General features: G+C 39.7%; 1 protein-coding gene across 1 annotated transcript in view; it reads left to right on the forward strand.

Moving 5' to 3' along the window:
* The first annotated feature begins 687 nt into the window (after positions 1-687).
* prkcaa (protein kinase C, alpha, a) overlaps positions 688-12,553 on the forward strand; it is a 139,686-nt gene continuing 127,820 nt past the window's right edge. The window contains exons 1-2 of the mRNA XM_088341475.1: positions 688-967; positions 10,027-10,058. Of these exons, the coding sequence (XP_088197601.1) occupies positions 801-967; positions 10,027-10,058 (199 nt within the window). The 5' untranslated portion in view covers positions 688-800. The remainder of the gene's footprint in view (positions 968-10,026; positions 10,059-12,553) is intronic.

The raw sequence follows: 12,553 nt of genomic DNA on the forward strand, positions 1-12,553 counted from the left end.
TAAAAGCAAAATAATATATGAGATCCCTGTTTTCAAGTACTATATTTGATGTTTAGTTTTGTAGTTATTTTGTAGAATTTTTGTGGTATTCCTGTAGTATTTTGTAGAGTAATCATCACTATCACACGAAATATGTTTGATATAGTCTCATCTCATCTCATTAGCCGCACCGCTTATCCTCAGTAGGGTCGCGGGGGTGCTGGAACCCATCCCAGCAATCATCGGGCAGTGGGCAGGGGACACCCTGAACTGGTTGCCAGCCAATCGTTTCTTCTGTCTTTTATTAGCATATTTGGTATTGGAGTAATCCAAAAGTCATTGAAAGTAATCCAGTTAAAGTAACCCTACCCAACCCTGCATTTTATGTTCGTTTTGCCGGAGATCAAAGAGATCAAAGCCCGGAGAGAAAGCTTACCACGTGTTGTGAGTCATCATTTGATTCCTATTTAGTTTCTTTTGTCTTTTATTGGCATATTTGGTATCGGAGTAATCCAAAAGTCATTGAAAGTAATCCAGTTAAAGTAACCCTACCCAACCCTGCGTATTCGAATTCTTCAACGGGTGGAAGAGGGGTTGTCCGATTCTACTTCCTGCTCACGCTTTTATTGCGAAGGTATCACCGGATGCGGTATCACAATTGACAGCCGGTGGATTTGACAGCCACAACCGAGGGGGAAAGCCCTCACTCGCTCGCCCGCTCACTCCCACGAGTCCACGCTCGTCGATCTCCCCACTCGCGGAACAAAAACCACCCGGAGCTCTCGTTTTCCCCCTAAACCTTCCCTTTTTCTCTTTTCAACATGGCCGATCCAAGTTTGAAGGAGTCTTCCACGGAGGACGTGGCCAACAGGTTCGCTCGCAAAGGAGCCTTAAGGCAGAAAAACGTCCACGAAGTCAAGAATCACAAATTCACGGCGCGATTCTTCAAGCAGCCCACTTTCTGCAGCCACTGCACGGATTTCATATGGTAGGTTGGCTTCTTTTGCCCCCCCCCCTTCTATTTTCTGACGTTTGCCTTCGTTCGCTGCAGCCTGTTGCATATTGAGTTGCAACTTTGCACCCCCCCTCCTGTGTTTTTTACTACCTTCCTCCATGATGTTACGCAATTGCACTGAGCAACTTTTCTTCACCTGATCCTGCAAATCGTTCTTAGTCCAGGGGTGTCAAACTCCCTGGACTTGCACATTATTATTGAACGCAACGTGCGTTTTTGTATGTGTTTACATACCGTATTTTCCGCACTATAAGGCGCACCTAAAAGCCTTTATTTTTTTCAAAAACTGACCATGCGCCTTATAATACAGTGCGGCTTATATACGGATCAATATTAAGTCTTGCAACTAATGCAGCAGCCGCCGACTAGATTTCCCCCCGAAGGCGAAGTCGTCCGCGGTGTATGCTGGGATTTATATACCGGCGTTTCATTTCCCAGCCAATGTGTCAATCATCATTTGAATCGATCACTATTGGCTAAAGTTATTCGGAGGTAAAGGGGGCGGATCCTTTTTATCATTTACAGGCTCGCATAGGCTAAAGGGGCGAAACAAAGCCTGCAATTGGCCGAAAAAGATGTGTCAATCATCAGTTGAATCGATCACTATTGGCTAAAGTTATTTGGAGGTAAAGGGGGCGGATCCTTTTTATCATTTACAGGCTCGCATAGGCTAAAGGGGCGAAACAAAGCCTGCAATTGGCCGAAAAAGATGTGTCAATCATCAGTTGAATCGATCACTATTGGCTAAAGTTATTTGGAGGTAAAGGGGGCGGATCCTTTTTATCATTTACAGGCTCGCATAGGCTAAAGGGGCGAAACAAAGCCTGCAATTGGCCGAAAAAGATGAATGTGAATCACACGTTGGGTTGCACTACGGCATAGAGAAAACATTTTTTACTATTCTGTATTTGTAAATATTTGACTCTCCTGGGTTTACTACACTCACGGATATAAGAGGACCATGGTTGCACATTATTATTGAACGCAACGACTTCGGTGAGCTACTCCGGCTATATATTTTCCCAGTATCTTGTTTCAGAGTGACTTCGATGTTTCTGTGATGGGTCTTTTTTTAAATTAAACTCAATTCCAAGTGTTTATTGTCATATGCACGGTAAAGTTGCGAGCGAAAAAGAAAATAGAAACTAAGGAATGGTTGGCATTTCTTGAATCTCAAGACTTTAACCTTCCGAATGATATTTGGAACGATGCATTTGAGTGACATTGTACAGAGACTGTTTCCGTATATGTCTGAGACTTGATTTGCTTCTTTGCAAGCTTTTGGAATGTTAAGGGGGTAATAAATTGGACTGAACCATCTGACTGTTTTGTCGACGTTCCCATTGTAGCGCCTTATAATCCGGTGCGCCTTATGTATGGAAGATATAGGACCAAAAACTATTTTTTGGGGGTTCGCCCTATAACCCGGTGCGCCCTATAGTGCGGAAAATACGGTGCAAACCTTTCAGGGACCTTTCCATGTTTTCATGTTTGCAATTTGAATTAGAATTATCTTTATTGTCATGTATGCAATGAGATTAGACATGGCACTCCAGGGTAATACATGTCACATAGAGACTTTGAAGAAAAAAAAACCCTCATTAATAAAAAAAAAAGGCAAAAAATATTGTTTCTAATAAGTGCTAGAATATTCTGTGCAATTTAAGAATTATTTTACTACTTCATCAGGAAATATGACGTAATAGGTTAGGACTAGGATTATAGCTTGGGTAGGTCTAGGTTAAGGGTTAGGAACTAGGGTTTGAGGTCCATATTAGGGCCCTTAACTGAATGTAGGGCTCCAAAATGGGTTTAGGGCGAGGGTTATGGTTTGAAACAGGGTTAGGGCTAGGGTTAGAAACCCTCTAAGCTGCGCACAAGAAAATCTAGCCAGCGCACAAAAATCAGGGCTCGAAATTGCTAATTAAGAAGCGACTTAAGTCAGTTACAGTGCATGAAGGTCAAAATACACGGGTTCCCCCGACGTTGTGTCGGTATTTTGAAGTCGAGTCAGAGTAGAACGAAGTTGAGTAAAGTTAGTTGAGTTTGCCGAGAACCGGCTTCTTCGGCTCGGCTCACTAAAAGGAACCGGCTCTTTCGGGTTCTAAACGGCTCTTCGGGTTGCTTTTGCTTCTCTAATCCCAACATGACCAAATATTATGTAAAATTATGCACAAAATGACTTAAAGGAAGGGGGGGAATAGAACAAAAAAGAAAAAAATACCAAAATGAAAAAGTAGTGAAAAGCTGAGAAAAAAAGAAACAAAAGGAAGAGAAAAAAAAGAAGGAAACATTTTGAAAAAAAAAACAGAAGAAAATAAAAGAAAGAAACGTAGGAAAAAAGGAAATGGAAAACAAAAAGAAAAAAAGAAACAAAAGGAAGAGAAAAAAGAAGGAAACATTTTGAAAAAAAAAACAGAAGAAAAGAAAAGAAAGAAACGTAGGAAAAAATGAAAATGAAGAACAAAAAGAAAAAAGAAACAAAAGGAAGAGAAAAGAAAGAAGGAAACATTTTGAAAAAAAAACAGAAGAAAATAAAAGAAAGAAACGTAGGAAAAAAGGAAATGGAAAACAAAAAGAAAAAAGAAACAAAAGGAAGAGAAAAAAAGAAGGAAACATTTTGGAAAAAAAAAAAACAGAAGAAAAGAAAAGAAAGAAACGTAGGAAAAAAGGAAATGGAAAACAAAAAGAAAAAAGAAACAAAAGGAAGAGAAAAAATAGAAGGAAACATTTTGAAAAAAAAAAACAGAAGAAAAGAAAAGAAAAAAACGTAGGAAAAAAGGAAATGGAGAACAAAAAGAAAAAAGAAACAAAAGGAAGAGAAAAAAAAGAAGGAAACATTTTGAAAAAAAAACAGAAGAAAAGAAAAGAAAAAAACGTAGGAAAAAAGGAAATGGAGAACAAAAAGAAAAAAGAAACAAAAGGAAGAGAAAAAAAAGAAGGAAACATTTTGAAAAAAAAACAGAAGAAAAGAAAAGAAAGAAATGTAGGAAAAAAGGAAATGGAGAACAAAAAGAAAAAAGGAACAGCTTGGGAAAAAATAAACACAATGAGACTTTTTTTTAAAGAAATTAAAAAAGAGTAGAAAAAAAACACGGAAAAAAGAAGAAAAAGTTTACGGGGAAATGGACAGGGAACATTGGTTAGAAGCTAGGGTTTGGGCTGTAAATGAGGGTTTTAAACCAATTTTAAGAGTGGGGATAGGGTTAGGGTTTGAAACTAAGGCAAAGGCTACTTTTCTTTTTTTCGGTTCTAGATTTCTTCCTTTAAGGGTACTGGAAAAAGTCAAGCACCACTCTCTCAGCAACTGGATGTATATTACTTTCTCCATTTCTTTTTCTATCCCTTGCTCTCATTTTTCCTCTTTCACTTGCTCTCTTTTCCTTTTGCTCTTTTTTTGTCTTTCTTTTTCTTTACCCCCTTACACCCTCTCTCTTATTTTCTCTTTTCTTCTTTTCTAAACCACAGTTTTTTTTAATAACTCTCTCTTTTTCTTTCACCCTTTTCTCTTTTTTTCTTTCTCTCTCCTTCTCTCTTGGTTATTTCTCTGATGCTCCTTCTTTTGTCTCTCTCTTGTTCTCTTTTTTCTCCCTCTGTTCTCTCTTTCTCTCCCTCTCTCTCACTTTTTCTTTCACTCTTTACTTTCTGTCTCTCTGGTCTTCTCGTTCTCTTCCTCGTTCTCTCCCCTGCCCTCTCTCTCTTTCTCTAGTTGTTTGCTCTTTTTCTCATTTTTTCTGTCTCTCTGTCTTACTTATTTTGTTTTTGTCCTAATCCCTTTCTTTATCTCTTTCTCTCTCTCTCGTTCTCTCCCTTGCTCACTCTATCGCTCTTTCTCTCTCTTCGTTTTCTGTTTCTCTCTGTCGTTCTCTCTTTTTGTTTTTCTTACTTATTTTGTTTTCGTCTTAATCCCTTTCTTTATCTCTTTTTCTCTCTCGTTCTCTCCCTTGCTCACTCTATCACTCTTCCTCTCTCTTTGTTTTCTTTTTCTCTCTGTTGTTCTCTTTCTGTTTTTCTTACTTATTTTGTTTTTGTCTTAATCTCTTTCTTTATCTCTTTCTCTCTCATTCTTTCCCTTGCTCACTCTATCGCTCTTTCTCTTCGTTTTCTTTTTCCCTCTGTTTTTCTCTCTTTCTGTTTTTCTTACTTATTTTGTTTTCGTCTTAATCCCTTTCTTTATCTCTTTTTCTCTCTCATTCTTTCCCTTGCTCACTCTATCGCTCTTTCTCTTCGTTTTCTTTTTCCCTCTGTTGTTCTCTCTTTCTGATTTTCGTACTTATTTTGTTTTCGTCTTAATCCCTTTCTTTATCTCTTTTTCTCTCTCGTTCTCTCCCTTCCTCAATCTATCACTCTTTCTCTCTCTTCATTTTCTTTTTCTCTCTGTTGTTCTCTGTTTTTTCTCCCTCTGTTCTCTCTTTCTCCCTCTCTCCCTTTCACTTTTTATTTCACTCTTTACTTTCTGTCTCTCTGGTCTTCTCGTTCTCTCTCTTGTTTTCTCCCTCGCCCTCTCTCTTTCTCTCTCTTTGTTTTCTATTTTTTCCATTTTTTCTGTCTCTGATTTTCTTACTTATTTTGTTTTTGTGTTTCTTCCTTTCTCTTTCTTTCACTCTCTTCTTTCTGTTTGTCTGGTTTTCTCTCATTCTCTCCCTTGCTCACTCTATCGCTCTTCCTCTCTCTTTGTTTTCTTTTTCTCTCTGTTGTTCTCTCTTTCTGTTTTTCTTACTTATTTTGTTTTCGTCTTAACAACTTTCTTTATCTCTTTCTCTCTCTCGTTCTCTCCCTTGCTCACTCTATCGCTCTTTCTCTCTCTTTGTTTTCCCTTTTCTCTCTGTTTTTTTCGTTTTTTGTTTTTCTTATTTTGTTTTCGTCTTAATAACTTTCTTTATCTCTTTCTCTCTCTCGTTCTTTCCCTTGCTCACTCTATCACTCTTTCTCTCTCTTTGTTTTCTTTTTCTCTCTGTTCTTCTCTCTTTCTGTTTTTCTTACTTATTTTGTTTTCGTTTTAATAACTTTCTTTATCTCTTTCCCTCTCTCTCGTTCTCTCCCTTGCTCACTCTATCACTCTTTCTCTCTCTTTGTTTTCTTTTTCTCTCTGCTGTTCTCTCTTTTTGTTTTTCTTATTTTGTTTTCGTCTTAATAACTTTCTTTATCTCTTTCTCTCTCTTATTCTTTCCCTTGCTCACTCTATCGCTCTTTCTCTCTCTTTGTTTTCTTTTTCTCTCTGTTTTCTCTTTTTTTGTTTTTCTTACTTATTTTGTTTTCGTCTTAATCCCTTTCTTTATCTCTTTTTCTCTCTCGTTCTCTCCCTTCCTCAATCTATCACTCTTCCTCTCTCTTTGTTTTCTTTTTCTCTCTGTTTTCTCTTTTTTTGTTTTTCTTACTTATTTTGTTTTCGTCCTAATCTCTTTCTTTATCTCTTTCTCTCTCTCGTTCTCTCCTTTGCTCACTCTATCGCTCTTTCTCTCTCTTTGTTTTCCTTTTTCTCTCTTTGTTTGTTTTTTCTTATTTTGTTTTCGTCTTATTCCCTTTCTTTATCTCTTTCTCTCTCTCATTCTTTCCCTTGCTCACTCTATCGCTCTTTCTCTTCGTTTTCTTTTTCCTCTCTGTTGTTCCCTCTTTCTGTTTTTCTTACTTAGTTTGTTTTCCACTAACTCCCTTTCTTTATCTCTCTTCCTCGTTCTCTATCTCTGTTTAATCTACCAGTCCGGTATCCGTTTCTAGCGTGTGGCTCCCGAGCTAAAACCAGTTTTCTATTTCTAAAAATCATTTCCAAGCGAGTCGGCAGCCGTCCCATTTCAGGGTCGTAGTATGAGCTCACCGTCTTTAGCGCCACTCTGGGTTTATGACCCCGAGTGTTTTATGGCCCGGAATGCGCTCAAGCTAGCTAAAGGCGTCTTACGTGACGAGCTAGCGCTCCAGGTTAGCATGTCCACGTTACACGCTAAGACCACATCAGCTAGCTTAGCCCCGAGGAATCGCGTTGCGCCCTTAAAACCTATTCCAGACTCGGGGGGGAATGATCGCCATGTAGAATGCGGGGTCCGGGTTTCGTGTAGCGACCCCTAGTGGTGTCGAAATACTCGAGCGATATAAATAAATGACGAGAATGACGTTTTTTGAGGCTCTCGCGTTTAGACATTTGTCATGTTACGCACCTGGAAGAGATTGACCTGTTTTAACTACTGAATTTCAGGCGTATTCCACTTTTTTTTCGACTGTTTCCTTATCTAGTCACTCATGTTAGCCACTTGGCTGCATGCTATGCCTTGCCGTTATTGTTAGCAGCTCCCGCTTCTTCCTTCAGTATCACTCGCCGTCCACAGTGAGTCATAGATGTGATGGTCACCGAGTCCCGTCATTCAGGCATCTTTGACTTTTTTCACTGTTTCCTTCTCTGGCCGCCCATGTTAGCCACTCTCTGCTGCAGGTTATGTCTTGCAGCTATTGTTATTGTTAGCAGCTCCTGCTTCTTCCTTCAGTATCACTCGCCGTCCACAGTGAGTCATAGATGTGATGGTCACCGAGTCCCGTCATTCAGGCATCTTTGACTTTTTTCACTGCTTCCTTCTCTAGCCACTCTTATTAGCCACTCGGCAGCAGGTTATTTCTCGCCACTATTGTTGTTTTTAACTGCTTCCGCTTCTTCCTTCAGTATCACTCGCCTTCCACAGTAAGTCATAGATGTGATGGTCACCGAGTCCCGTCGTTCAGGCATCTTTGACTTTTTTCACTGTTTCCTTCTCTAGCTGCTCATGTTAGCCACTTGGCTGCAGACTATGCCGTGCCGCTATTGTTATTGTTAGCAGGTCCCGCTCCTTCCTTCAGTGTCACTCGCCTTCCACAGTAAGTCATAGATGTGATGGTCACCAAGTCCTGTCATTCAGATATCTTTGACTTCTTTCACTGTTTCCTTCTCTAGCCGCTCATGTTAGCCACTCGGCTGCAGGTTATGTCTCGCCACTATTGTTGTTCTTAATTGCTCCCGCTTCGTCAGTGTCACACGCATTCCACTGCTTATCATGGATGTGAAGATCACCGAAACCCGTCATTTGGGCATCTTTGACTTTTTTCACTGTTTCCTTCTCTAGCCTCTCATGTTAGCCACTTGGCTGCAAGCTGCTATTGTCATTGTGAGCCGCTTCTACTTTGTCTTTCGGTGTCGCTCGCCCTCCACAGCTGGTCAGGCTAGCGATTATTGCTTAGTCTCGTGATTCAAGCATCTTCTATTCCCCCCCACCACTATTTCCTCCTCTAGCCACTCATGTCAGCCACTTGGCAGCCTTTGTTATTGTTAACTGCTCCATGTAAATAAGCTTACTTTGTCCTTGAGTGTCACAGATCATTACGTGCATTTGGTTTATTCTATCCTCCAATCAAATTCCATGAAACGGTATAAGAAAGACGCTCAAGCCTCAGTCCGTGGCACTTAAGGGTATTTTTGCCTTGTCCGATTTTTTAACTTTTCTTAAATAAATAAGTTTGTTACTCGAAAATAGTTTTTTATTTTATCCTGACATCGCTTTGAACCTGAAAGGAATTAACACAAGCTTTTATGTCCTTTAGCTGGCTAACAAAAGAAAATCTAGAATTAGCTTTTAGAATTTTGTAAAATTGTATCCTTCGGGGGCAGCACGGCGGCGCAGTGGTTAGCGCGTGTGCGGCACAGTTCTGAGGTCTTGGGAACCTCCTGCGTGGGTTCAAATCCAGCTCCCGGCCTTACTGTGCGGAGTTTGTATGTTCTCCCCGTGCTTGCGTGGGTTTCCTCCGGGCACTCCGGTTTCCTCCCACATTCCAAAGACATGCATTCCAGGTGAATTGGCCGGTCCAAATTGTCCCTAGGTGTGACTGAGCGAGTGAGTTGTTTGTCCCCGTGTGCCCTGCAATTGGCTGGCAACCAGTTCAGGGTGTCCTCTGCCCACTGCCCGATGATTGCTGGGATGGGCTCCAGCACCCCCGCGACCCTACTGAGGATAAGCGGTGCAGCTGATGAGACGAGAGATGAGAGATGTATCCTTCGGGCTTCCGTAGTTTGCGCAGAATTTAGCTCAGTTCTATGCTACAACAACCTCTAGTGGTGAATGATTTCACACTGTCACTTTAAGAGATAATAGACATCTGTCCTTGATGTATGCCAGGGTTCTCCAACCTTTTTCCATCTGAGAGTTACTTTTGGGTACTAACTAGGGAACCAAGTTAAATATGAATTTCTAAAATAGCTACTTAGCTACATGTCTTGCCCAATAGCTAAACAGGTAGCTTGATAGTTAGCTTGAAAGGTAAACGTGTAAAACAACTAAAAGGGGAGCACAATAGCTAGCTAAAAGCGGAAAAAAGCCATCAAACAGCTAGATAGAGAGCTAAAACAAAGCGAGATAGCTAGCTAGAAATGAGGCTAACTAGCAAAAAAAGGTCAAGAATAGCTAAAAAAGGCAGAAAGATAGTTAGCTTCCAAGCTAAAAAGGTAGCTAGATAGCTAGCTCATTCACTTTATGAAACCTGTAATTTAGTTATTTGTATTTCATGTAAAATAAATCAATACAAATATCATTAAATACATTTATTTATTAGATGAATCAACTTACATTCTATTCTCTTAATTAATTGGTTAAAATAAATTATCAATAATTCCATGAAGCCTGTGAACTGAAATGTATTTATTTGAAGAGCTAATTATCATACTATTACCATGTTGTTACTATGTTATTACCAGGTTAACTATTAAAAATTGGGTTAAATAGACTAATTAAAAATAATTTTTACTAGAAAATCACAATGACTCGGCACTGGTGAGCTATTTTCAGAACAGGTCTGTGGGCACCTCAATTGTCCTCAGGGGCCACCCTGGTGCCCGCGGGCCGAACCTTGGAGACACTTGATATAGTTCTGCTTATCTGGCAAACGTGTAGTTCAAGGGTACCTGAAAAAAATCGTAAAAATGAGTTTGATGATTAAGTGTCGATTAAGTGGAATATCTGGTCCCCAAAATGGCTGCCGATTCATTTAGTAATGGATCCCGTTTTTGCTTGCTTCCGCAGGGGCTTCGGGAAACAAGGATTTCAGTGTCAAGGTAAGCGGAATCGACTTTGTTTTTGCTCGTACGGAATTTGCGAACGGGAAATTTCGGGAAATTACAGAATCGTTAGATGGTGCTAGCTCATGCTAGCTGTAAACACTGTCACTAATGAGCTAACAAGTCACAATAACAGCTAAACGCTAACGCTTTCATGCTAACAAATTATGCTAATGGCGAAATGTTAACAGCTACATGCGAATGGCTTCATATACACGAGTTATGCTAACAACTAATCCTAATGGCTGAATGCTAAAGAATTATGCTAATGGAGAAATGTTAATAGTAAATGCTAACGGCTACATGCGAATGGCTCACATATACACGCCTTATGCTAACGGCTGCATGCTAACGACTCATGCTAATGGCTGAATGCTAACTGCTTCATGATAACAAATTATGCCAACGAGTTCATGCTAACTACTTAAGCTGACGAATTATGCTAACGGCTAAATGCCAATGGCTACTTGCTATCAAATTATGCTAACAGCTACATGCTAACTACCCAAAGGTAACAAATTATGCTAACAACCAACTGCTAGCAAATAATGCTAAATGGTAAAATGTTATGCTAACGGCTGCATGCTAATGGCTGAATGCTAACTGCTTCATGATAACAAATTATGCTAATGGTTTCATGCTAACTACTTAATGATGACAAATTATGCTAACGGCTAAATGCCAAAGGCTACATACTACCAAATTATTCTAACAGCTACATGCTAACTACCCAATGGTAACAAATTATGCTAACAACCACATGCTAGCAAATAATGCTAAAGGTTATATGGTAAAATGTTATGCTAACGGCTAAATGCTAACAATTGATGCTAACGCCTAAGGCTAACTACTTAATGCTAACAAATTATGCAAAGGAGTACATAACGCTTACATGCTACCAAATTATGCTTATGGTTGCATGCAAACAGCTGAGTGCTAACAAATCATGCTAATAGTCTGTAGTTTGCAAGAATCTGTGGTCTGTGCAGCCCTTTGAGACTCTTTGTGATTAAGGGCCAAACAAATAAACATGACTTGACTTGACTACTTAAAGTTAACAAATCATGCTAACGGCTACATGCTAACAAAATATGCTTATGGATACATGCTATGTTGTGCTAACACCTAAATGCTAACAAGTCATGCTCAGGGCCTAATGCTACCTGCCTCATGCTAACAAATTATGCTAACGGATGTAAGATAACAGTTAAATGCTGACAAATTTTGCTAACAGCTATATGCTAACAAATAATGCTAACAGCTCCATGTTAATGAGTAATGCTAACAAGTAATGCCTAAAGCTACTACGTCTCATGTGGCCGCAATCTGTTATCCCCAGTCCAATATTGCTGTTAGCAGGGACCAGAAGATGGTACTTTTGTCGGTGAGGTGTGACGATATGGCCCACCTTAAATAAAATGCACAGTTTTGGCTGCAATCCATTATCTCCGGTTGACTGTTGCTCAGGGACTGTAGAGCAAAGGCTGACAGAACCCATTTTTTCCCGGATCGGGTTGCTGTCGTGTGCCTGCCTAAAATGCACTTCACAGTTTTAGCCATGATCCATTATCTCCAGTTGACTATTGCGGAGAGCGTAGGTTGAGGGAGCAAATTTGTTTCATGCGCGGTGGTTCTTTTGTTCCGTTTTGTGAACAGCACCCGTGGGGCTCCGATCCATTCCCCCCGGTCGACTATTGCTGTGAGCAAAGACCAGCAGAGTGCATTGTTTTCTGGTTTAGTTCAATGATTGAGCCATTGTGGCTTATTTTAAATGAATTGGAATGTTATGGCCGCGATCCATTATCCCCGGTCAACTTTTGCTGCATTTTTGTCAGGCTTTGCCATTTGAAGTCGAACTGTTTACTTAGACAAAGCATAAACACTATTCTCTTATTCCTAAATTTGTATAAAGATAATGGCTACATTTACAGTTTCATATGTACATACCTGTTTATATCATATATTCCCAAAAACTGGGAATAGTTCTACTTTGAGTTCCTTTAGCGGCAATAACAAAAGATTACAGTGTCTATACATACTTTTATAGTTTAATACAATTTCAAAATAAGGAGAGAAGACATCAATGCATTTTGAACCTGCAAGGAGAACAGGAGAGACCCCAAACCTCAGGTAGGAAATTCCAACCTGGTCCAAAAGCCCTCCCCAAAGCCCTTTCTTTTGATTAAATCTCATTGGTTACCAAAATCAGATCCGCCCCAAAAGGGGCGTGGAAACCGATAAACAGCAACATGATTGGCCGATAGTGATGATGATATACGCGGTGCATAATAGTCCAAATCAAGAACTACGGTGAGGAATTAGTCCAAAAAATGGACTGGCGGGTGTCGGGTATCATAAACAGGAATAAGCAGAATAGACGTATGAAAAATAGAATATATATACGGTACATATATACATATACATATATATATATATATATATATATATATATATTTCTTCCAGGGATGAATCAAGTATCTATCTATCTAGAC

The sequence above is a fragment of the Urocampus carinirostris genome, chromosome 8, assembly GCF_059441175.1.
Source record: "Urocampus carinirostris isolate Australia breed hairy pipefish chromosome 8, RoL_Ucar_1.0, whole genome shotgun sequence".
Classification (NCBI taxonomy): Eukaryota; Metazoa; Chordata; class Actinopteri; order Syngnathiformes; family Syngnathidae; genus Urocampus; species Urocampus carinirostris.